The sequence below is a fragment of the Myotis brandtii genome, unplaced genomic scaffold (assembly GCF_000412655.1).
Source record: "Myotis brandtii unplaced genomic scaffold, ASM41265v1 scaffold137, whole genome shotgun sequence".
NCBI classification, from domain to species: Eukaryota; Metazoa; Chordata; class Mammalia; order Chiroptera; family Vespertilionidae; genus Myotis; species Myotis brandtii.
The window spans coordinates 1,401,178-1,426,572 of NW_005354874.1; the positions used below are offsets into that span (position 1 = coordinate 1,401,178).

The 25,395-nt window shown below is 44.8% G+C and overlaps 1 protein-coding gene across 1 annotated transcript in view; it reads left to right on the forward strand.

The window, feature by feature from the left end:
- The window catches only part of ISM1 (isthmin 1, angiogenesis inhibitor), a gene marked incomplete at its 5' end in the record, with an annotated part of 72,981 nt that extends 52,387 nt beyond the window's left edge, over positions 1-20,594 (forward strand). Inside the window, 4 exons of the mRNA XM_005860568.2 lie at positions 3,733-3,997; positions 11,870-12,013; positions 15,422-15,511; positions 18,328-20,594. Coding sequence (XP_005860630.1) covers positions 3,733-3,997; positions 11,870-12,013; positions 15,422-15,511; positions 18,328-18,845 — 1,017 coding nt within the window. The remainder of the gene's footprint in view (positions 1-3,732; positions 3,998-11,869; positions 12,014-15,421; positions 15,512-18,327) is intronic.
- Between the last annotated feature and the right edge of the window lie 4,801 nt (positions 20,595-25,395).

The following is a 25,395-nucleotide window of genomic DNA, read 5'->3' on the forward strand; positions in this document are numbered from 1 at the left end:
ACATTGTCAAGGAAGGAGGCTATGTAATCTGGGGCCTAATCCTTTGCTGGAGACTATCTTACTGTCCCTGGATGCTCTGTGTTCCTATGGAATCAATTCACCTCTCAGGGAACTACCGACTCATGCCCGCCTAGTCACCAAGCTCACAAGGCTTACAGGACCATCGAGCTAGAAGATTCTCTCTTGTTCAGGTGGTCAAGTCTTTTGTATTTTGTAGTTTATTATCAGTTAGACTGAAAATTGTGTTAGTTTCCCTAAGAAAGTGCTTTTCGAGAAAGTAGAATAAATGTTCTTAATAAATTTTTTAACTATCCAAAGGAAGAAAGCAACCGGTAGTGTTGCCTAGGATCCTCACATCTGGATTTTGGACAGAATTCCCCAAATTGGCAGTGATATAGATTCTGTTTCTTGAAGCTGATGAGACTCAGCCAGAAGTTAGGCTTGGATATTTTGAAAGAGTTTTTTTCTTTTATTGTCTTGGTTCATGGTGTGGAAAAGTCCAGAAAAAACAAATGTATGTATATACTTCAATTATGTGCATCAAGGAAGAGAAAGGACGGTAAGATCTCGAGTCTTTATCAGCTTGGAAATCTGTGCTCACTCCCACACCTTAAGCTCATCACATCGATTATTGTTCAAGACATTTTTATAAAAGGACTCTTTGATGCCAAAGAACATGTAAGTAGAATGAGAGCAACAGGAAACATAAAACTAATCCCCCTCATTCGAGAAGTCATTGATCATGCTCATTAAGTCTTTTTAATTGTATGCCTATGAAATTTCAGGTTCAAGATTAGATTTCTTCTTTTGATATCAGTATGAGGTTTCCACATTAACTGTAGGAAAGGGCAGATCCTAAGGTTTGTGTGGGGGGGTTTTGTTTGTTTTTTTGTTGTTAATTCAGTTGAGGCAGTGGCTAGAAATTAAAGGGGAAAAAGAAACCTCTAAACTGTTGAGATTTAGTCATCGATATAGTTTTTGGAGTAAATTTGTATTTTGCTACTCATTGCCTGGCCAGGCAACAAATCTATTTTGTTTGGATCTGAGTACCAGTTTGGAAGAAAAAGAATTATATTGACGGTAATAGCTTAAACATGAAATTGTTTTTATTCCCAGCTTGGAGAAATTGCAGGGCACGTTTTGTTTAGGCAATCCCTTTGACTCCAGTCTGAATACAAATGGAATACCAAAACCATTGGGCATGTTCCCCCTTATCTCCTACCCAGAGACTGATTTCATTACCATAATTGCAGGCTTGCCTGGCTCTTGGCAGCTTCTCCCCTCCAAGACCCTTAAGAGCCATGCAGACAATTGTTGAGGCTCAGTTGTTCTGTCTGCAGGCTGAGGGGGATGGGACTGCAGAGGAGAAAGGGTATGTCTCCAAGGCTCAGTAGCCTGTCACTCCCCAGCTGTGCACGCCTCCTGCACTTGTCCTTCCGGGGTTGTGTGTGGGTCCCAGTCACTGTCATTCCCCAGCAGCCATCCATTCTAGCAAACAGCAATGATACAAGACATACGATGCATTCATTTTCTTCTCTTTTTTTTTCTTTTTGGGTGATTACTAAAAATTTCATCATTATCTATACACTAGAGGCCCGATGCACGAAATTCGAGCAAGAGTAGGCCTTCCTTCCCCCAGCTGCCGGCACCGGCTTTCCTCTGGCACCCGGGACCTGGGCTTCCCTCCAGCCACCTGCAGGCACCCGGGACCTGGGCTTCCCTCGCAACCCCAGCTTTGTCCAGAAGGATGGAAGGATGTCCAGAAGGATTTTGGTCTAATTAGCATATTATGCTTTTATTATGATAGATATGCAAAGACTAGGGTAATGGTGGTAGCATGGAATAAATCGAACGGTGTGCTTCTAGGCATTCCACACCAGAGGAAAGATACACTTGACCTGCCGCAGCCCAAGTATACTCTGGTATTGAAGGCCACACTCTTGATCTTGTGTTTGGACCACACAAGGCCACAGCCCAGGCTCACCATCAGCTGGGCAACTTCCTTTGAATGGTAAAAGGAGAAGAATGCAAAATTTCCCATTCCTAACACAAAAGGAAGAGGCTGTTTGTCTCAGGATGGGCACACCCTGGTGCAATTTGGCAGAGCATACCAGCAACTCTCTCAAACGTCGGGTTAGGGCAAAACTAGAAATCCATCTGCCCAGTACATCTTGCGCTGATTACTTGGAGCACGTGTTTCTGATTCATTTGCACATAACTCATCCAGGGGGTGTTGCAAGAGCTATGTGATGGCCAAAGGAACACGATGAGTTTTTATTATATTTTTGAAACAAGTTTCTCTACATTGATTGTCTCTCAGAGCCAAAGAAGCTGCATTCTTCCAGCCCTGTGACTTCCAAACGAGGCTCAGTAAATTAGAGAGCAAGTTCTAACCTTGGCTCTGGGACTATCTGTTTTGAACCTGAGGGTTAGTTGAGTGGTGTATGTGCTGGGTCTGGACCTCAGGACAAGTGAAAATCCCAGCTGTGAAAGCCTGGACATTGAGGACCTTGTGTTCACATCTCTACACAACCTGTGGCATCCAGCATCACCCGCATCTGTGGCCTCTTTGCTCCCTTGGTTGCATGAGGGGACAATACCTCTGTTCCTTACTTGTTGAGAGGGGCAGTGTGGCAAAGTTGGAGTAAGAGTGTGGGCTCCAGAGCTACACTAGCCATGTCTGCCAGATACTAGCTGTGTGACTTTAGGCAAGTTGTTAACTTCTCTGTGTGCCAGTTTTCTCTGTCTATAAAAAGCTCTGCATTGCCTTCTGTCAACCACCCCAAAACTCAGTAGCTTGAAGCAGTAACCATCGGATTGCTCATGGTACCTATGGTTCATGAATTGGAGCAGGGCTCAACCGGCAGAGCTCATCTCTGTATCACATGATATCAGATGGGATGACCCAACTGGGCTGCAGGATCCAAGATGGCCCCACTCATACAACTGGGACCATGGAGCTGGCCAGTGGCTGAGGAGCCTCAGTTCTCTTCTCTGCGGCCTCTCTCTTCATGTGGTCTCTATGTGAACAGTCATCTAGGCTGGGCTTCCTTACTTAATGGTAGGAACATTCCAAGAGAATGAAAATGGAAGCTGCAAGACCTCATGAGATTTGTCTCATTGTAACTCCTCCCACAGTCTACTGGACAAAGTGTGTCACAAGGCCAGCCCAGATAGAAAGGGAGAGGAAGTCAACTGCATCTCTTGATGGGAGGTGTGGCACCCACATACAAAGATGGGAGGGATTATCTGGACCATCTTTGCAGATCATCAATTATAGGGGCCAATCAACCAAACTTATAAGGTCATTATGAGGATTAGCTAAGTTAATATATGGCAGAGCACTTGGAACCATGCCTGGTACAGAGATAGTACTCAATAAGTGTTCAGTTTTATTATAATTATTCTTGAGGCACTTCAGGAACATATATAATACATGTTTACTCCTTGAATTAGGGACTTCCCAGCAATGTAATCTTCAGTAAACCAGTGACCCTAGTGATGAATTGTCTCCTTCCACCCAAGGCCCACGTACTTCATTCTCTGTAATCGTGGGGTTCACTTGGGCCATCCCTGGATGTTTGCCATTCTGTATCACCATGCAGTCTCTGCTATCCTTCATGAGGGACACATCCATCATTTGCCTCTGGTATCCCAGACTTTCTTTCAAGGGTCACCCAGCTTGGAGGCTATTGACTCCTCATTGACCCTGGCCTGTTCTGAATTCTTCAGGTCACCATAGAGGTGGTGGACGGTCCTGACTCTGAAGCAGATAAAGATCAGCATCCGGAGAATAAGCCCAGCTGGTCAGTCCCATCCCCTGACTGGTGGGCCTGGTGGCAGAGGTCCTTGTCCTTGTCGAGGGCCAACAGCGGGGACCAGGACTACAAGTACGACAGTACCTCAGATGACAGCAACTTCCTCAACCCTCCCCGGGGGTGGGACCGTCCGGCCCCAGGCCACCGGACTTTTGAAACCAAAGAGCAACCAGAATATGGTGAGTTTACCACCCAGTAATATAAAATTGGTGGGGAAAATAAATGAGGATGATGAGGAAATGGAGCCAAGCAAAACCCAGTTTACAGTATGTGGCTTTTGGTCTTCTATGAGGCGTACCTCATAAAGACTCTATTCCACAGAAGCCCCAAGGAGGCACCAGCAGCCACATTTTTCTGGAAAGACTATAATTTTAAAATCACACCAATTATCCTAGGAGAGAAGTTTTTTTTCAGTCAGGGGTCTTTGAGGTTCTTCCTTTTTTCCAAAAAAAAAAATAGTTTTGTTTATAAAAAGGAAGAAATCAGCAAATCAGTTTTCTTGTATATTTTACTGTAAAAATGCATATGGAAAATTAATTTGGTAAAAGAAATGTATCGGCTGCTTCCTTTGACCAGGCCACTGTGTTATGTTTGACATTGGCAATAGTGTGGCCCTTGAGAATCCACATGAACGTATGCTTCAAGGGTTGTCCAAATGAGACCTCCCCACCAATAAATTTTAAGACCCCAAGTAGGGACTTCTACTGTCTCATGTTTTAGAGTAAGGTGAAATAACAAAACTTTCAAATTCAGTAATTTAAATAATAGAAGTTCATTTTTAATTTGAAATGGGAGACAGGGTAAGGGGAACTCAGCCCCACTCAGTCATTCAAGAACCTAGGCTCCTTCCATCTTGGCACTCCTCCAACTGTTAGGGCCTGAGAGTTATCCAATGGATGCTCTAATAACCAGCTCAGCCAAGGGGGAAAATGCAGCCTGAAAAATGTACACATGCTATTAAACCCCTCGGCTTGGAGATAACACACATCACATCTGCTCAAATTTGATTGGCATGACCTGATGATTTGGCCCCACATAGCTGCAAGGGAGGCTGGGAAATGTATTCTGTGTGTCCAATAAGAAGAAGCAGCCTTTGTGAGAAATCAGACAGTGTGCCTTTTGCTATAGAATATTTGCAGTCTTATAAATGCATCCATCATTGGGATATTCTGTGGCTTTACCATCAGCAGACTTAGGTGCAAACACTGTCATGAACTCTCACTCTTACACCTGTGTTTCAGCAGAAAGACCAGTTGTATGTTGGAGAGTTATTTCTTCCCACTGAGCAACTTCCAAAACAGCAAGATAATTTTTTTCCTGCTGCATCATTTAGTTGTTCAACAGATATTTATTTATTTATTTATTTATTTATTTATTTATTTCCTCGCCTGAACATATGTTTCTATTGATTTGAGAGAGAGAGAAACATCAATGTGAGAGAGAAACTGATTGGTTGTCTCCCGCACATGCCCTGACTGGGGATCAAACCTACAACTTAGATATGTGCCCTGACCAGGAATTAAACCTGCAACCTTTTGGTGTATGAGACAATGCTCCAATCAACTGAACCACCAGGTCAGGGCTCAACAGACATCTATTAAGAGCATATCTTGCGATCAGTATTATGTTAGGTGCTGGGAATAAAAAAAAATGAGTAAGACACAGTCCTTCCCTACAGTGGTCCTCACCTATCTGTGGACAAGGGGAGAAAAATTAACTGATAAAGCAAAATAGTGCCATTGTGGAAATACACATCAAATGCGAGGGGAGCTGAAAGAGACCTCCCAAACCCCTTCCAGCCAGGAGACTCGTGAAAACTTCCACATTCCCAGAGGAAGTCCAATTTATCTACTGCCCAGGAAGAAGGACTCGGAATAGTAGCCAACATACATATAGCATTTAACATGTACCAATCCTTCTTCACGGCATCTAACATGCAGTGCTCCTTTAATCAGCTCTCTGAGCCAGGTGCCCCATTTTACAGATGGGGAACCTGAAGCCTGAGAAATTAAGAAACTTGACCTCAAGGATTTATCTCAGTCAGTTGGTCCAAAGTCTGTCCTCTTAATCACTATCTTATTCTGCCTCTCTTGTGCGGGGGTGGGAAGGAAACACATCCTTTAGGAGAGGGGAGTGGATCTAGAAATGGTCACTTGGACTGGAAGATAGGAATAAAAGATTGGATCAGTGCTATTGAACAGAGAAACAAAGCACACAGGATCCTGGGTGCTAGCCTGACATTGCACAGCTCTGTGGCTAAACCTGTTTGCCCAGCCCACACAGAACATTTTTTCTATGAGTGGGGCTTAGACCCTCGGCATCAGAATCCCTTGGTTGCATGTTTAAAAATGCCAATCCTAGCCCCAACCCCATCCTTCTATCCTAATGGTCCTCAAAGTGTGGTCCCTAAACTGGCAGCATCAGCATCATCTGGAACCAGGATAAAAATGCAGATGTTCAGTTTCCTGGTCCCTGGGCCGCCTGAATCAGATATTCTGGGTGTGGGTCCCCAAAATCTATGTTTGAATGAACTTTTCAGGAGCCTCTGGAACACTGAGTATTCAAAATCAACAGTTCTCAGTTGTTCATTATGCTCACCTGGGGAATTGTTTGAAACCCTAGTGCCCAGATTTCTCTCACCAGTAAGTTGGGAATCTCTGGAGGTGGGGCCCAGACATCTGTGTTTTTTAAAGCTCCATGAGTGACTTTGATGTGCAGCTCAGGTTGAGGGCCACTGCCGACCTGCTACTAAACCAGAATGTCCAACAGCGAGACATAGGCTCAGTCTGTCTTTGTTTCTTTTTTCAACCAAGGTCAGCAGGCTATCCCCGTGCTCACTGAATTTTGAAGACTAACACTAAAAACAGCTCTTTCACTAAAGCTTTTATAGAGCACCCTCAGTTGAATTCATGAAATTAAGAACATATTCTATTTCAATCTTGAGGATAGAATTTGCTTCTATTGGAGCAATTACTATGGCTGCCTCAGCCACCCTCACCCCAGCTTTCGGGCCTATGATACCCGCAGAGTGCCTTGCATCTGAATCTTACAGCATCCCCAGGCCATGAAGAAACTCAGTCTTTTGTGATTTTGGAGTCTCTCTTAGTAACTTCCTCATCGTTGGGCTAGATATCAGGATTGCTACTTTATAAAGAAAAATATGTCCCTTGTAATACTTCTAAATCAGTGTTTTTTAGACTTCAATATGCACACAAAAAACCTGGGGGTCTTGTTAAAATGAAGGTTCTGATGCCCTGATGCCGTAGATGTAGAAAAGGGTGGGAGCCCAGGTGAGGCTGATAACCTGGGGGTCTTGTTAAAGTGAAGGTTCTGATGCTGTAGATGTAGAAAAGGGTGGGAGCCCAGGTGAGGCTGACATAGTTGGCCTTTGGGCCACACTCAGAGTAGTGCCAAGACTCTCAGCATGTCGCAGATGCTCAGTAGTATTTGCAAAACGAATGAAATATTGCTTCTGAGACCGGCTCACAGGGAACATGTGATTTTCAGAATTCCTTACAGCATTGGCCCAGCTGAGTCCTCTTTTATTTCAATCAGCAAGAAACTATAGTGCCGTTTCCAAGTATGTAGCCCTAGATTAGATGCTGTGGAGGATACAGGGAGTGACCACACTGCTCGGGAAGGAGAGGCTCATGCAATGACAAAGCAGCACAAGTCATTGTACCTAAGTGTCGGCTCCCTTGTCTGAGACAGGCTGACATTGCTACAGGAATTGGGCTTTCTGGAGGATCTGGATCTCAGATTTTTGAAGGTAGGATTTTTAATAGGAATTGAAATGTATGTGGCCAAAGAGTATTTCAAAAAATTCTAGGTGAAATAAATAAAATAGTATGGCATCTTTAGAATAAATTATAAAGTACACAACAGAAGTTAGTTAGACCTAACTTGTGATCATGGAAACGAGTAAGCTCAACTTTGGACTGTATGTGTTTGAGATACTGCATTTTAAATACCTTCTATGTAAATACTGAGGGTCTCACCCAGGGCAACAAAAGAGTTCAAATAAATGTCTTTCTGTTAAATAGAAGTATACCATTCCCAAAGTTGTTCAGAACAATCTGAAAAATAAACAATGGGCACTGCTTATTGTAACCGAGGTTGAGACTCAATTCTTTGCAATTCTTTAACTGGTCATGATCCTATTTTAATAGATTTCAGTGATTTTTTTCAAGGGTTTTCCTTTGTAATGTTAAATTGTGGCCACATAAGTGAGTGTCTTAAAGAAAGGAGGCCAATCTGGGCCAGAAGTAGAACTGCTAGAATGCCAAAATATAGAACAGGATATAGAGCAGGAGCTGACAGACCTCAGATCTAATCCTAGCTCTGCCAAGTTTGAGCTGTGTGGCCTTAGGCAAGTACCTTAATGTCTCTCAGCCTCAATTTCCTTACCTGTAAAAAGAAGCTATTTCCACCTACCTTGCAGGATTGTGACAGGAGTTAAATCAGTGTGTTAGGCAGGGCAGCTGGTGAAAGCAGTCCCTCAATAATGGGTAGTCACTATCTCCTAGGATTAGTGGTGGAGGCTTGCCAGCAGCTGACTCAAGACCCGAGTCACTTCAGTTGCCCAAACATCGTGACTGGGCCACTGAACTCTAGTGCTTGAAACAGTATAATGACTACTTTAAAATTTCAAATGACATCCTTGAAAACCAGCTGTCACTCACGGTACTGTGCATTGTTTTCTTCCCTTGCTGAGCAATTGGATGTTACAGATAGGGGCTGTCAAATCTCAGGGACTGTTTTTTACTGTCATTATTGCCATCTTTGCAGTTGCTGCTGCTCAAGTTCAGTTTCTGCTCTGAGCAATGCTCCCCGCCTGGTAGGTGAGCGAATGAGAACTAGTGTTTGATTATAGCAGAAAGGACGCCTGCCCTCAAATCTTTGTTCACTGTGAGAAGTTCCCTTTCTGTCCTTTGAACACATTAAACAAATAGAAATCGCCAAGGAGAGGACCTTTGCTGGAGCATTCATCCGGGACAGTATGCTATGGAGGCTTAGGGTTGTGGGCTGACATACACACCTTCCTAGGAGGTGGTTTTATTTCATTACTAGCCCAATAGAAATGACTAAATGCCTGGCAATATAATGTTCTGTGCCTAACTCTGAGGGCCCCATATAAAAAGTGCTTGGAAAATAAATGGCTTTGTGAGCACCTAAAATAAAGGCATGAAGAACCCACTTGCTAGGATGAGAACTTCTTCATGGTTCTGGAGTCTGCTAACCATCGAGAGAACATATCTTAGGGAAAGTGTTATGGTATATGTATAACAGTTAATTTTTGTTGCTTCAGAAAACACCCCAAAATTCAGGGCTTCTCTGGGCTGGCTGCGGGGGAGGGGGGAGGGGGGATGGAGGTCCAGGATGGCTTTATTCACAATGCTGGCATCCCAGCTGGGCAGCTGGGGAGGGAGATGGCTGGGCCTCTCCCCACCTGCTTCCTCACCCTTCAGGACCCGCCCCGGGCTCCTCACATGGTGGTGGAAGAGCCCTAATACAGGAGCATTCTTGCAGCCTCTGTTTGCATCACACTTGCTATGTTCCCATTGGTCAAAGCAAGTCAGGTGGGCCGGGCTAGGGTTGGTGTGAGAGGAGAGTAAGCAAAGGGAAGTAGAATTATGGACATCACTTTTCACATAATCGGACAGTAATTGACACCAAATAATTTTGATCCAAGATTCCAAAACAAGAATGTATCTAATGCAGAGGTTCTAATATAAGCATCATGGTGATTTTAATGCTAAAATCTCCAAGTTAAGGGTGACATTGCCCAAAATTAGCTCTCCATATTACTGCCACACTGAGGGAAAGGTTGCAAGAGATATCTAGATGGTTGGGGCCCTGTTGCTTCTGCTGAGTCAAGCAGGACACCTCTTGGCATCATGGGATTGTGTCCTGTGCCTGTCCCATCACACAGGTGACATGGCCCCTACCTCTGTGGTATAATAAGCTTTTTCTGTCTGACCCACTGCCCGCTTCCTATGAACCTAAAGACATTATATCTCTGCTTGTGACTCATTGTTGTTCCCTTTAACAAACCTGGCCTCGTGGGTGCATATAGGTTGTGGTTGAATGTGGTCACAGGTGCGTATAACCCTCTGCACCCGGATGCTCCCACTGACAAGAGTGAAGTCACATGGTTGTTCCAGGCACCCTCTGGTGTTCCTGGTGAAATTAGCAAGAGATCCCAGACTGCAAAGTCTCGGAGGGAGCAGCAGCGGCCCCTAACTCTGTGATGTGTCCCTCCGGAAGCATCCAGTTCCGCTGTTCGTGCCCAGTAAGAGAGGGGAGCAAGGAGGAAGGCTAAGGCTGGGGAAGCAGGCCCAGCTCCGTCACACAAAGCAGTCATTTCAAACATCTGCTTGGCCATATGGTTGGAAAACCATTTCTTAGAAGAAAATCAAAGTTTGGAAAAATTTGTTTGGGGAGGGAATAGAAATGAATGGGGCCCCCGGGGGCAGTCGATGTGTGAACAAACGCTCTACTCTGGGGTAGGGAAGAGAACACCATGAATCACCCCCCAGCCTACCTCTGCTGAATGGGCTGAGGAGACTCGGGAGCCCTGTGTTTGCCTGAGGAGTGTTCAAAGTGAACTCCATGTAAACAACAGCCCGGAGGCTGGCACAGGGCCCGCAGTTCAGGTAGAAACATGTGTGGACTGCATTCTTGCCCGACCTACATGATAATAATCACCACGACCTGTTATGAATGGAGAGGACCCCTTCCCTGCAAGGCACATGCCTGTACCTCTGCGCTTGGCACCCACAGAGGCCCAGGCTGTAGAAGCATTTGGCTAAACCAGGAGAAATGACTACTGAGTGGAGATGCTTCCGAAAGAGCCAAGCTTTTGAGATTAAGAGTTTAGCGCTAGAGCCCAAGTGTTCCTTTCTGTCTCCATTATGACCTTAGATAGTCACTCAATCACTCCAGGGTTTAGTTTCATATTTTTAAAAAGACGAATTTACTGTTGATAATACACCAGCCTCTCACCACCTCTCACTATCCAGACCCCCCTACCCTGGTCTGCTTCTCCTTTCATGTCATTCATCGACTTCCAATCTGCTGTATAATTTACTCATTTTTTGTTTACTAATTATTGGCTGACTCTTCTCACTAAAATATTAGTTCCACCAGCACAGGGAATCGTTGGAAGTTTTGTTTAATGATATACCCTACATACACAGAATTGTGCCTGGCATATAATAGGGGCTCAGTAGGATGGATGTTGAGCAATGACCTCAAAGAACCATGTAGCTTCACCATTGTGTATCTGTTGTCTACTGCTGTGTAACAAAACATCCCCAAACATCATGGCTGAAAACAGCAGCTCTTGATTATTTCTTATGATCTCATAGCTCGAGAGTTCAAGCAGGGCCACACTGGGCAGTCCTTCCACTCCTGAGGGCGTCAGCCGCATTCAGCTATCCACTGCAAAGGGCTGGAAGCTTCATGAAAGCTTCACTCGCATGTCTAGGGTTTTGGTGGGCCTTCATGTGGCTTCTCTCTTTCCATGTGGTGTCCTGTAATTCACAGGTTGAGCCTCAACTGGATTCCTCAGAGCAAAAGTCAGAAGCTGCCAGGCCTCCTAAGGCCAAAGCTCACACAGATTCTAGGGGACATAGTCTCTCTCTCTCTCTCTCTCTCTCTCTCTCTCTCTCTCTCTCTTCACTGTAAATGTAGGCACAGGGAGGTAAGGAACTAATGGTGGTCATCTAAATACATATCATATTATTTCATGATCCTATGCTCTGCAAATGTATGCATTCTCAATAAGCACTCACTCGGCACCTGTTGGGGCTGTCAGGCCCTGGTCATGGGCTGACCACATCAGTGCCCAAATCCTCAGACAGAGTCACTGCCTGCATGAGGTATATCCTTAAAATGAGCCCTGGAGCTGTAAGCCTTTTGACTCCAGCAGGCATCTGGGCCCCTCCAACAGTGAGAGTAATTCAGGGGGACAATTGGCAGGCTGCTTGTCGGGTGGGTTTGGGGACTCTTTTGGTGAGGCTGTGACTGTCTCCCTGGCTCCCTTCCAGATTCCACCGATGGGGAGGGCGACTGGAGTCTCTGGTCTGTCTGCAGCGTCACCTGTGGGAACGGCAACCAGAAGCGGACCAGGTCCTGTGGCTACGCATGCACTGCCACAGAGTCTCGGACCTGTGATCGTCCAAACTGCCCAGGTGGGTTTATGCTCCAAGTTCAAGTTCAGTCTTGCCCTTGAGCTTACTAGGTGAAAAGATGTTGGAGATGAAAAATAATTGTGACTGTCAGTAGCAGTAGTTGTCACACTCCAGCCTGTTTTTGTGTGGTCCACACATGTTTAAGGAGTTGTAAAGAAGAAGGAGGGGAAGAAAAAGAAGTAGAAGAAAAGAAGGATAAAGAGAAGGAAGAGTATGTGACCAAGACCATATGTGAACCACAAAGCATGAAATATTTACTCTCTGACCCTTTACAAAAAGTTTACCAACTCCTGGTCTGTAGTTTTACATTCACTGCGTGTTCCCCACTTCAGGTAGAATACCAATCTATAATAATAAAAACGTAATATGCTAATTAGACTGGACAGCCGAACAACCTTCCAAATGTCCTTCCAGGTGACCTTCCGGATGAAGCCAGGGTTGTGAGGGCCAAGAACCTTGCACGAATTTTGTGCATCAGGCCTCTAGTCTAAAATAATATCTTAGGCTCTCCCAAGAAACCACATATTCCAAATGGCTACATCTTAAAGAAATTCAGGCACAGAAAAGTTAATCTCTGCACCCAGAACTTCCGTTTCCTACCCCTGAACTCTGCTCTCAAATTGTAAGGCTGAGATTTGGACCAAAAAAGAAGTGAAAGAGCTCTAGATGGTTTGGCTCGGTGGATAGAGCATTGGCCCCAAATAAATAAATAAATAAATAAATAAATAAGTGAAGTGGAAGGGCAAAGGGGTTTCTGAGGAGAGAAGGATAAGATTGAGCATGTGTGTGTCAGCCAAGGTGTATGTGTGTAGAAAACAGGGCTGAAATATCAGAAGTGGCTGGGCTGGTGCCCTGTCAGCCATGCAGATGGATTTCAGAAAATGGAGCAAACATCAAGATGCTTTTCCTGTGAAAATTTCCTGAATAAAGCTGAGTTAGAAGTCTGATAGGATGGGATTTGGATGGATAGAAATAAAGCAATCTATACTAATAAAAGGGTAATATGCTAATTAGACCAGAAGTCCTTCCGGACAAAGCCGTGGTGGCGGAGCCAAAGCAGAGGCAGTTAGGGGTGATCAGGCCAGCAGAGGAGAGCAGTTACGGCAATCAGGCTGGAAGGGGAGAGCAGTTAGGGTGATCAGGCTGGCAGGGGAGGGCAGTTAGGGGGGTTAAGCCAGCAGGAGAAAGCAGTTAGGGTGATCAGGCCAGTGGGGGAGAGCAGTTAGGGGGATCAGGCCAGCAGGAAGGTGAGCGGTTAGGAGCCAGCAGTCCCAGATTGCGAGAGGGATATCTGACTGACGGCAGTCAGACATCCCCAGAGGGGTCCTGGATTGGAGAAGGTGCAAGCCGGGCTGAGGGACACCCCCCACTTCTGTGCACGAATTTTGTGCACCGGGCCTCTAGTAAATAATAATAATATGATAAGGAAGAAAAGGAGTACAGGAAGAAAATGAAAGAAGAGAAGGAGAATCTGAAGAAGATGAAAAAGATAATGATGAAGATAAGAGGAAGCAAAAGAAAATGAAGATAAATATGAAGATGGTGAAGGTATTGAAGAAGAAACAAAAATATGATTATGAAAAATAGGATTTTTCTAGTATTTTGGTATCAATCAAATCTCTAAGGTCATTATATGTATTATTTCATTTAACTTTACAATAGCCTTATGAAATAGGTATTTATTATTGTGCCCATTTAACAGTTGTGAAAACTGAGACACTGGCTTCATTTGCCTAGAGCAGTGATGGCGAACCTTTTGAGCTTGGCGTGTCAGCATTTTGAAAAACCCTAACTTAACTCTGGTGCCGTGTCACATATAGAAATATTTTTATATTTGCAACCATAGTAAAACAAAGACTTATATTTTTGATATTTATTTTATATATTTAAATGCCATTTAACAAAGAAAAATCAACCAAAAAAATGAGTTCGCGTGTCACCTCAAGTCCAGCCAGTCTAATTCCAGAGACCATGTTCTTAACCATGAAACTATTCCACCTCCAGCAGAAGAAAGGGTATCAGGCTCAGCCACACATGGACACAGACAGCATTTAAAGTCAGGGCTCGGGGGATTGCCTCTTGTTCCTCTTCCAGAGCTGGCATCCAGACCCAAGATGGTCCATTTAGACAGCTTATTAGGGGAGGGGTCTTCTCTGTCGCCGTTTTTAATATTGCCTCCTCATTTTCTCTCACACTGAGAGCAGTGTGGCCTGCAGCCCTGTCCCCACATTTTCTTCTCATCAGACCTTGCCTTCCTTCCATCCTTTCTGCCTCTCTGTTCCCGGCTCTTCCAGCTTTTCAGGACTCTCTTGAAACATGAAGGATTTTTTTTTACAGGATTTCTTTCCTTATTGGGTGTGTTGATTCTCAACCATATTGAAAAGAATTTCGGAGCAGGTGGTCTCCCTGGCCTGGTAGCACTGTAAAAGCTTGTCCCATAGGTCAACCTTATAAATAAGTTCAAGGGGCCTCACCTAAAATCAAAGAGAGCCCCTTAAAGGAAATCAAGTCATGCCTAATAGGCAGCCCAGGCTCTCCAACCCGTCTACATCCCACAACTCCTGCCTCACCTGACTGCCTCGGCTTGCACAGGATTCTTGTCTGTAAAGGAAGCCTGGGTGGGGTGGCAGTTTGGGAGGGGAGGAGAGCCAAGAAGTTTGAGGCAAGCTGGGTTCGGTCCCTCCAAGCAAGTAATGACAGGCCCAGCTTACTCTTTCTGAAGCATTATCAACAATGCTAAAAGTCCCAGAATATGAGCTACCTGGTCTTTGGCTATGGACTACTGCATCCTCAAAATGAGCTAGACAAATATTCAAGGAACAACATCAGAGAACTCTTGCTACTTACTACTTAGTCTAAGTGCTTTCTCTACACATAACTCATTTAATTTATTCAACTCTGTGTGGTGGGTCCTTTATTTCTCCCCATTTTACAGATGTGAAAATAGTTACACAAAGGTTAAGTGGCTTTCCCAAGGTCACACAGCTAGTAATGATTGAACCCAGTCAATCCGTCTGTCCTTAAGACTGGTATTGACTTCTAGACTGGTATTGGCCACTGCCTTTAGTTTAGTTTGTCATCCTGACACCACCAGGCAGACAACCATTTTGATGTGTGTCCCCCACTGCCCAACACTGCACTCTTGGACCTAGTGAATGAGTTCCTTAGGACTCAGTCAGGCACATTTGGATCTGATTTTATGCTGCACATGGTATCTGGGGTTTTAATATATTTTATGCTCTGCTACCTGCTTTTTACTGTTTCCTCTGTTGGCAAGTTTCTACCCATGAATAGTAATGAACACAAAAAAAGGCTTTGTTGAGGTGTATTTGTTTTTTTAATTGGTGGGGGCGGGGGTGGGGGCTTTTTCCATATAACCAGGGGAAAATGAGCCCTGTCTGTGTTTAGGAATTGAAGACACCTTCAGGACAGCTGCCACCGAAGTGAGTCTGCTTGCGGGAAGCGAGGAATTTAATGCCACCAAACTGTTTGAAGTCGGTAAGATTTTTTTTTCTTTTTTATTCAAATATTGATTTAGTATTTTGGACATTCCTTTTGCCTTTGCAATGTCATCCTTGGATCCATTTAAATGTTTCCTTTTCCTCATATGGTGTCCAATTCTCCCAGCATGTTTCTTGCACAAGATCGTTTCTTAATCCAGTGCTGCCTCCGTTGTCTGATCTGTAAAATGGTATGAGGAACTATGCCTACCTTATAGAGTTGTTGTAGAATTAAATGAGTTCATATTTGTAAAGGGTTTAGAACATGTCGCTCACACTGGACATCTACATAAGTTTGATGGATAAAAATAAGTCGATGGATGTACTTTAGGTACATGAATTTTGATGACCAGCCACTCTGGAGGGAAAATGCACTGAATGTTGTTTCTGAAGACCCTGCCCTCTGAAGGAGACCCCCACTGACTTTCAGACACACACTTCCCAGGATGGAATCTCCACTCTCTCAGCTACTGCTCAGTCAGGGGCTCGCAGGGCTGGGATCGGAGAACTCAGAGCCCAAAGGAGCCTCAGCACACCCCTGTGGGCAACACCCTGCTCGTGTCCTTTCTGTGCTCCCTCCCATTTAATCCTTATCTCACTTCATGAGGCAGGCGCTGTTTATGTCTTCAGTTTGGCGATGAGAAAACTGAAGCACAGTGAGGGAGAACAGCTTGCTCAAGGTCACAGAGCTACTAAATAGTAGATTCGGGGTTCGATCCCAGGCAGTCCAGCACAAGAGCCCCCACTTTTCAACTAGGCCAGGCCTCGTTGAGCTCCTGAGAGATGCCCCATCTCACTTCCTCATTCCACTGAAGAGGACCCGAGCTCTCCTCCAAGCTGCCTGCCCCCATCCTGGCCACTTGATTTCCACTCATGACACCACCAGCCTCCCAGGCACCTGGGTCAGAGCTGGTGAGTCATCTTGAATGTCCTCCTCCCTTTACCCCCAAGCCCGCCAAGGCCTAGCAGCCTTCTTTCTCTAACTATTGTTGGTCACACCTGCTGTTCCCTCCCTGGATTCTTACAATTGATACCAGCACTGAATATATCTTCTAACTGTACAGCTCAATTAGTAGCTCACTATGGCTCAAAAACCTTCAGCCCAGCCGGTGTTGCTCAGTGGTTAAGCATCAACCCAGGAACCACTAGGTCACTGGTTCCATACCCAGTAGGGCACAAGCCTGAGTTGCAGGCTCGATTCCCACCAGGGGGCATCTAAGAGGCAACTGATGGGTGATGTTTCCCACTAATGTTTTTATCTCTCTATTCCTCTCCTTTCCTCTCTCTCTAAAAAAATGCAATATAAACATAGTTTTTAAGAAAAAATCTTCAGTGGTTACCTGGTGCTCTCTGAACAAGCCTCACCTGCGTCGAAGATGTCCATGATCTGACACAACCTGCTTCCCCACAACCTTCATTGAAACTGACTGTGTTCCCTACCACCAGACAACCCACCAGATTTTTTTCTGCTCAACCTTAGTTTGCACAAGTGGTCACACTTCCCCTGTTCACTCAGCCAGTTGTTCCCATAGAGCAGTGGTCGGCAAACTCATTAGTCAACAGAGCCAAATACCAACAGTACAACGATTGAAATTTCTTTTGAGAGCCAAATTTTTTAAACTTAAACTATATAGGAAGGTACATTGTTATTAACTTAATTAGGGTACTCCTACGCTGTCCTTTGCTAAAAACGTCCTCAATCTGATTGAGGTACGTTCGCTGAGGTCGACCCCTTCCAACTCTCCCATCCACCCTCGTCTTGTATACTTGTTTCGTCTATCTCCTTTCATTCATCCTCTCTATATGTCCAAACCATCTCAACATCCCTTTCCCAATCCTCGACACTACATCTTCTTTCACTCCACAACGTTCCCTAAAATTAACTTAATAAACTTTACTTAAAGTTTTAAGTCAACTTCGCACTGTACGTGCGCACCCGCACGTGGTATTTTGTGGAAGAGCCACACTCAAGGGGCCGAAGAGCCGCATGTGGCTCTCGAGCCGCGGTGTGCCGACCACTGCCATAGAGCAATGCAGGACCAGCATAAACATATCTTTTGGTTTTTAAACCAGGAAGCCATATTAATACTTGGAACCACCTATTTTAACTGTTAGCAATTAATTCACTATTTTTCATACTACAAAGGCCAAACACAACAACTATGGGGGCGGGTTCAGGCTCCAGCCTTATAGGGAAGGGGGCCTCTGGCCTAAATGTTAAGTTCCTTAAAAGCTGGGGCCACCAGCCAGCCGCTTCCCTTTGGAGGCATCTTTTCATACGGATTTGCATACAATAATTATTGCCATTTAGTGCTTAAGGTTAAGAGGTTAGGGCACTAGACCTAGTTTTAATTGGTCAGTGACCCGGCAGAAATACAACTCAATCCTACAAATGTTACTTGTAAGCATTTTCTACCCCATCACCATGCGTTGAAAGAGGAGATTTAAAATGGCCCTCTGAGTTATTGTTAATTTTCTTATGGGTGATAATGGGGTATGGTTAACCCAATATCCTCCTTTTGTATTTTTACTTTTTGTAGATACCTTCTAAAACTTAGACTTAGGAATAATAATGTCATATATTTCCAAAAACAATTAAAAACTATAAAGCATATATAATGATGGTTAAATCTAGTGATGGCATACAGGTAGTCAAGTTCAAACTTCCAAAGTTAAAGGGAGGTGAGCTAGGACCGGTGGTTCCAGGGGCTGCAGGGGTTGGCTCTGGGAGGGGGTTGGGAGAGGGGTAGATGGCAATGTCACCTGCTGTCTGTTTTGCATGTGGTGAGAGGGTTTCTCTGTGGCCTTTTCCAGACACAGACAGCTGTGAGCGATGGATGAGCTGCAAGAGCGAGTTCTTAAAGAAGTACATGCACAAGGTCATCAATGACCTGCCCAGCTGCCCCTGCTCCTACCCCACCGAGGTGGCCTACAGCAGCGCGGACATCTTCGACCGCATCAAGCGCAAGGACTTCCGCTGGAAGGACGCCAGCGGGCCCAAGGAGAAGCTGGAGATCTACAAGCCCAGCGCCCGCTACTGCATCCGCTCCATGCTGTCCCTGGAGAGCACCACGCTGGCCGCCCAGCACTGCTGCTACGGCGACAACATGCAGCTCATCACCAGGGGCAAAGGGGCGGGGACCCCCAACCTCATCAGCACTGAGTTCTCGGCGGAGCTGCACTACAAGGTGGACGTCCTGCCCTGGATCCTGTGCAAGGGCGACTGGAGCCGGTATAACGAAGCCCGGCCTCCCAACAACGGGCAGAAGTGCACCGAGAGCCCCTCGGACGAAGATTACATCAAGCAGTTCCAAGAGGCCAGGGAGTATTAGAGAGAACAGCTCCGGGATTTGGGACACAAACGCACTGCACTGATCTTCGGCCTGGAGCGCAGTCCCTCTGATCCGCCTTCGTGTGTGTTTGCATGGACCACATGCGTATGTTTCACAAATCACACTAGGCATGGGCGCCAGGCCATGGGTGTCTGCCATCTGAAGCCACCCTTGCCATCTACGATGCCCACAGACCTCCGTGGGACTCCTCCCAGGGGTGGGGTGGGAAGGAGGATGAGGACAGAGAAGCCAGGAGAACCTGGAAGCGACAGTGGGTGGGATTCAAGTCACACCCAGATCCAGGATTTCCTCGCCAAGCAGAGGGGGGAAAGAGACTGATGTTGTAAACATTATAAGTTTTTATCTATAACTTATTTAATATGAATGTGACTTAAGCGTAACCTTTTCTCTGGAGTTGTCATCATGAAAACTTTAATCGCTTCTGTGAGAGTGCAGACAGGGCTTAGGGAGGTGGAGGAGAAAGGGAATGTGTAATGATGTCTTTAAAAATAACTCAATAGAAATATATCAAAACAAGAAAACACCCACCTTATCCCAAATATGATTTAGTCATGAGGCACCTTGCTGAAGTCTCAGTGTCCAAAATGTCCTTGCCTGACTAAGAAAGGGCATGGGGGTAGGGGGGAGGGGGGGCAAATGGATGTTTTAGGGGCAAATCTCAGGCCTGGTTTTAAATAGGCTTTTAAAATAAAAGGCCAATATTAGCCTAATGCTTTGATTCTCCTAAAAGGCTTCAGAATGGCACAATTTCTGTTCATGCCTTAGTAAGTCCAGAAGGCTGCAGGAAAGTCAGACATGAAAACAGAATAGCACTTTTGCAATGATAAAAAAGCAAGATAAATGGGAAAGTAACATGGACCCCCATATCATCTATTTTATTTTAATACCACCTTAGCTTGTTTTTCTTCACCAATATATTCACAGTAAATAAATATAAAAAGAGAAGGAGGACTCAAGTCTAGGAAATCCTAATTTTTTTATGTTTTAAGAAGGGAAAATAACTACATTATTTTTGTAAAGTATTTATTGAGTCATTGAGTCTAGTGCATCAAGCCGTTGTAATTTGACCTGGTTCTGTGGTGTGGAACTTAGGGCAAATAAAGAGTTGGTTATCATGCAATCTTTACTTGCAAAACTCCAGGAAAAGAGAATATATAATAAAATCATAATAAAATGTGTTACCTGCAGTAAATGTGTTACTTGCAAATATTTATGATGCAAATACCATAAAGAGCTCTGATGAAGCAGGGCTCTGAGGCAAGGGCAAGAAAGGTTCAAGCCAAGTGGGGATAAAAGGCTCACTGACTGATGTGGTGGTGGGTGGTGTAAGTCATAGCATCTTTGGCACCAAGAATGTCAGTCCAGCCCCAGGAGGATGAAGCTCACTGACACAGGTACAACGTTTTGCCCCTCCCCCACCCCAGAGCTAAGAAAGAGCTATGAAGACCAAGCCAGAGCAAAGGCTTATGACAGCCCAAGTGAGTGGGGCTGCTTCCAAACAGAATCTGCAATTACAGTAATAAGTAGAACTACTCATAATGCAAATTATTCTTTTTCCAGATGACAAAAGCAAAACTCACATAAAATAGATCACATAAGACCCTTCTTTCACATCCGAGCCCAATGCTCTTTCTACTATATCAAATATTTGGTGTCTTCATATTCCTGGTGTCTTTGGTATTCCAAGTGATCCTACCCTTAGGTTTGTCTAATAAATTCTTGTTCTTATGGAAAATCTCTTATCAGTCATTTACACTTTAGAATGAATTATTCATGTATGGCCCACTCTCAGTATGTTTATATTTGAGATTTATTTCCAATTATGAAATGAGAAGCCTTATTCATATCTGGAGGAATTTTAAGCAACTGAATCATCGGTAGGGAGAGAATCAATAGGTCTACATATCAGGGAAGCAGATTTGGTTTCTGATACTAGGGTAGCTATTTTTGCAAAGAGAGATGATTGCAATGAAATGTGTTACCTTTGAGGTGATGAGTTCTCTGTCAGGGCAGATATTCAAGCAGAGGCTGGAGATGAAACACATGAGAACTTCAACTGAGTGATGAGGAGAGATAAAAATGTACAGCAATAACACCCTCTGATATGTGTTCTATTAAGAGTCAGTGCAAGGTATGATGGGAAAATAGAAGCAGGAATCCAGGAAGTACCTGTTGGGTCTGATGGAGAATTACTATTTCATAAAGCAGCAAAGTGGGAGGATGAAGTGAATGCATTTTGAGTAAAAGAAAAAAAAAAACCCTGTATGGACCAAAACAAGCAGCTAGGAAAGAGTGTGGTGTTTCCTGAAAACTGGGATGTTTAGAGTGATGCGCAGAGAAACAAGAGTGACAAGTTATGGAGCCATGGCACAAGTGTTCATGTTAAGGATTTAGAATGGAAGATTAAAAGTACCAGACCTCTTCTCTCCTACAGTGAGGATAACTGAGATGAGTAATGTTTCCAATGAGCATTTTCGTATCAGCCCTTGCTAATCTAATTAACTGAAAGCTGGAAGGTAGGGTAAATTGGGAGCAGGGGAGAGCTACTGGGCTCTTCGCCTTCTGAGAACACCCCTAGCATTCTGTACCTCATGAGGATAGTCTCACACCTCTGGAAATTTGCTAAGCTATAATCTGCCTCTATCAGGATGAGCTAGTTTTCGGTCCCAAAGCTCTAGGAGGCCAATGAGTGATCCTCAGAAATCGATACCCCTCTGCTCAGGATCTACTAAGACCAGGGGACTTTATCTCTTTCAATAAGGGCCCCAAGCCAGCCCCAGGGTCACCCCAAGTAATTAATTCCCTCATGGGAAGTTTGTCGGCAGCAGAACAGGCTCTCTGCACCCTCCCCTGCAGCACCTGGAACTGTGACCCCTCAGCAGCTGCTCTCATCAAATGCTGTGCTCCTCTGCCTCCCCCTGCAGAGAGTCCCATTTCTAGTAATTCACTGGGCCTCTTGGGTGCCACCTGTGAGCAAACCTATAGTGGCAAACAGAGATGCCCAAGGCCCTCTAGTGGCTGCACATGGGAAGGCCGAGGGAGAGGCTGGGTAGGTGCTGAGCTTTTCTCTTCAGCTCACGTGTGTCCGCCATGATTATAGCCTCCCAAGTGTTTCTGTCTTCGTAGCTCAGTGGCCAGGAGGGTGGAGTTCTCCATTCTAAGCCCGGGGATCAAAGAATAGTTACTATGCCAGCCACTCTTCCTGAGCACACACTTTGTACTTCTGTGCTAATCACTTTACATGGGAGGCAGGCATATTAAGTCCATTGCACAGAAGCCCAACAAAGCTAGTGAACTGGCCCAAGGTACTAACACCCCAGCTGGTTGAAACCAGTTCTGTCTGATCACCAAACCCACGTTCTTAACCAAAACCCCTTGTTCTACTCTCTTCCTAACTCTTCGCAACACTCACAGGATTGGTTGGTTGGTTGGTTGGTTGGTTGGTTTGTCTTTTTGTTATTTGTTTTGCTCCCTCTTACCCTGCCTTTGCTCAATTTGTTCAAATTTGCCAAGTGTCCCTGCGCCACCCTTTATAGTGTCTCACATTGGAGACAGAGGATCTGGCTTCATTTCTACATATTCTGCTTTGTTCTCATTATACAAAAGAAGTTTTGACCCTGTAGCTGAGTCCAGCTCAGATTAGATAAGTAGCAGAGCTCAGCATTTCTAGCAGACCTCCAAGACAAGAACAGAGACTGTCTGTCTCCCTCACTACACATAAACCCCATGCTGTTGCCTGTTGAGTAAACCTCAGGGGTTGGTGTTATGCCTCAGCTTTCCTATAACCCCAGCTCCTAGCACTGCACCTGGCAGATGTTATCAGGCAATGTGCAAAGGGTATAAGAGTTTGAGGGTTGAATTAAACAGCCTGGTTTCCAGTCCTTGCTCCCTTACTTGCCTGCTGGGTACCAGGAGGTAAGTTAACCAGCCTCTAGGCATTTCAGTATCCTCATACAGTTATTGTGAGAATGAACTAAGATAAGAGACGAGAAGTTCCAAGAACAGGGCCTGTCATGTACCATCTGCAGTGAAGGTTGGGCATTGGTATAGAGCAGTGGTCGGCAAACTGCAGCTCGGCAAACTGCGGCTCGTGAGCCACATGTGGCTCTTTGGCCCCTTGAGTGTGGCTCTTCCACAAAATACCGACTTCTGCGCATGGGCCACAAAGTTTCAATCGCACTGTACGTGCGCGCCCGCATGTGGTATTTTGTGGAAGAGCCACACTTCGCGAGCCGTGGTTTGCCGACCACTGGTAGAGTGACTAGACAACTATTTATTGAGCATCTCCTAGTTGCCAGGCATTGTTCCAGATGCCAAAGATACAGCAGTGTACAAATTCAAGTCTTCCTGTTGGAGGATAGACAACCAATAAATAAGTACATAATCTGAGAAAATGGCAAATGATATAAAGAAAAATAAATTATTTGATCACATGTGTATGTTGCATTAAATTTCAAGTAATGCTAGTTACTGTAATAGATAATCCTCAAAATCCCAGTGGCTTACCACAATAAAAATCCAAAGAGTATGTTTCTGGTCCAGTGGCTCTCTTCTAAGTCACAACCCAGGAATCAAGGCATCTTCCATATTGTGGCTTAGCCATCTTCAAGTGTGACTCTAGGGTACCCTGGGGGTCATCTCTATTCCAGCCTGCTTGGAGGACAAAGAGCAGGTAGAATATGCATAAGGGGTTGCATAGGTCAGGCAGGTAAGTATTAGACATCACTCCCACTCAGTTGTCACATATCTGTCCACTGAGCTCCTCTGCAAAGAAGACTGGGAAATAGAGTCTAGCTGGAGGCCCAGAAAGCAGAGATGGGCTGTGTGAGTACCCAGCCAGTCCCCGCTGCAGAGGTAGACCTCCCACTACCTGATTACACAGACAGGAATGAAAGCTAGTGGAAAGGGCTTTGCATGGGCCCAAAGTAGGTGACTAAAAAGAGAGCTCCTTCTCGTGCCATCAGCACCTTCTACTTGGTATTATAGAGCTAACCCAGACCTCAGTTCACTATCGATAAATTAGAGAAGACACCCATCCTACCTGCTCATTGGCAGATGCTTTTGATGTCCTTCACATCTGCTTGGCACTTGCCATACCTGTGTATACCAGCCCAACTTTCAATTGGAAGCTCCTGCAACTCTTTATCTCGTGGCTTACTCTAGCCAGTGGGGCCCACTCGGCTTGCACAGGGGCAGACTGAGGTGCAAGTGTCCCCCAGGAGAACTTAACAGTTGACAGGCAGAAGCTTGGTGGATCAAAGCCCAGCTCCCTCACCCCTCAAGTGGGGCTAGTCTCAAGCACATTGTATACCATTTCCGGAGCTCCCAGTGGGACGGAGCTCCAGTTGTCCACGGTGGTCACCTGCTTGTTTAAACACCATTTATTGACTTCCTTCCCGTCCTTGTCTTGCATTTACACTTCCCTGCTCTTACTCACTGGAATCATCTCCCAAACCAAGACATCACTTTATGCTTTAATACTCACTAGGCACTATTCAAATATAATCTTATTATTAGTGTCATCATGCTTATGTGGAGATGAGGTTGTGCTGGTGGTCGCTCTACCAAAAAAGAAACTTGAATCTCATTCTGAGCAGAGATAAGAGCTCTACTAAATTTCAATACCATTGAGTTATTACCAAAAAATAAACTCCTAATTTTTATGATGGGATGCAACAGATAGAAAATGACTCTGCCAAATACCTCTCAAAGCTTCTGCACATCTTTTCTTAATTTTTGAATTCATCTACTTGCTGGCTATAGACCAGTCCTATTCTATGAACCACACTTTGAGCCACAGTGAGCGACACCCCTGTGAGCAGTGATTCTGGCCTGATGTTCAAAAAGTCACGCAAAAGCTCCTCAGGAAGTATGTGTGGTGAGGAGAGAGGATGGGGTTTTCTCTTTGTCATCCATTTACAATTTCCAATGGAAAAATGTGTGGGTTGTCACCATTATGCCTGAATAATTTCAGACTAATTAAAGGCTTGCCTCAGTAATTACTGGGTGGGTATATACAGAAACATATATCCATGCATACAAATCCTGAATACAGTAGTGTAGATTAGGGCAGAAAGCTTACAGCCAGGGCTTTTCTGAAGTTTAGTATTGGTTTACCCTATGGGATTAGAAGAGAGACATTTTCCTGGATCAGAAGGTAAGACTTTTCAGAAACAAAATTATGTGGCTAGCAAATCATTTTTTTAATTCTCCCCTGAGGATATGTTTTTATTGATTGTTTTTAGAGAGAGAGAAACATCAGTGTGAGAGAGAAACATCAATCAGTTACCTCATGTGCATGCCCTAACCAGGCATTGAACCCACAAACTTTTAGTGGATGGGATGACACTACAACCAACTAAGCCACCCAGTCAGGGTGGGACTAGAAACTTTGTTGAACCCCAGCAGAAGAACAAAGATTAGATACAGATTTTTTTTTAGATCTCTATGTAGAGATTTGGAAAGCCAACACATAAAGACCAGTTCCTTGCCTGTAATGGCAAAAATAACATCATCCTTAACCATTTTA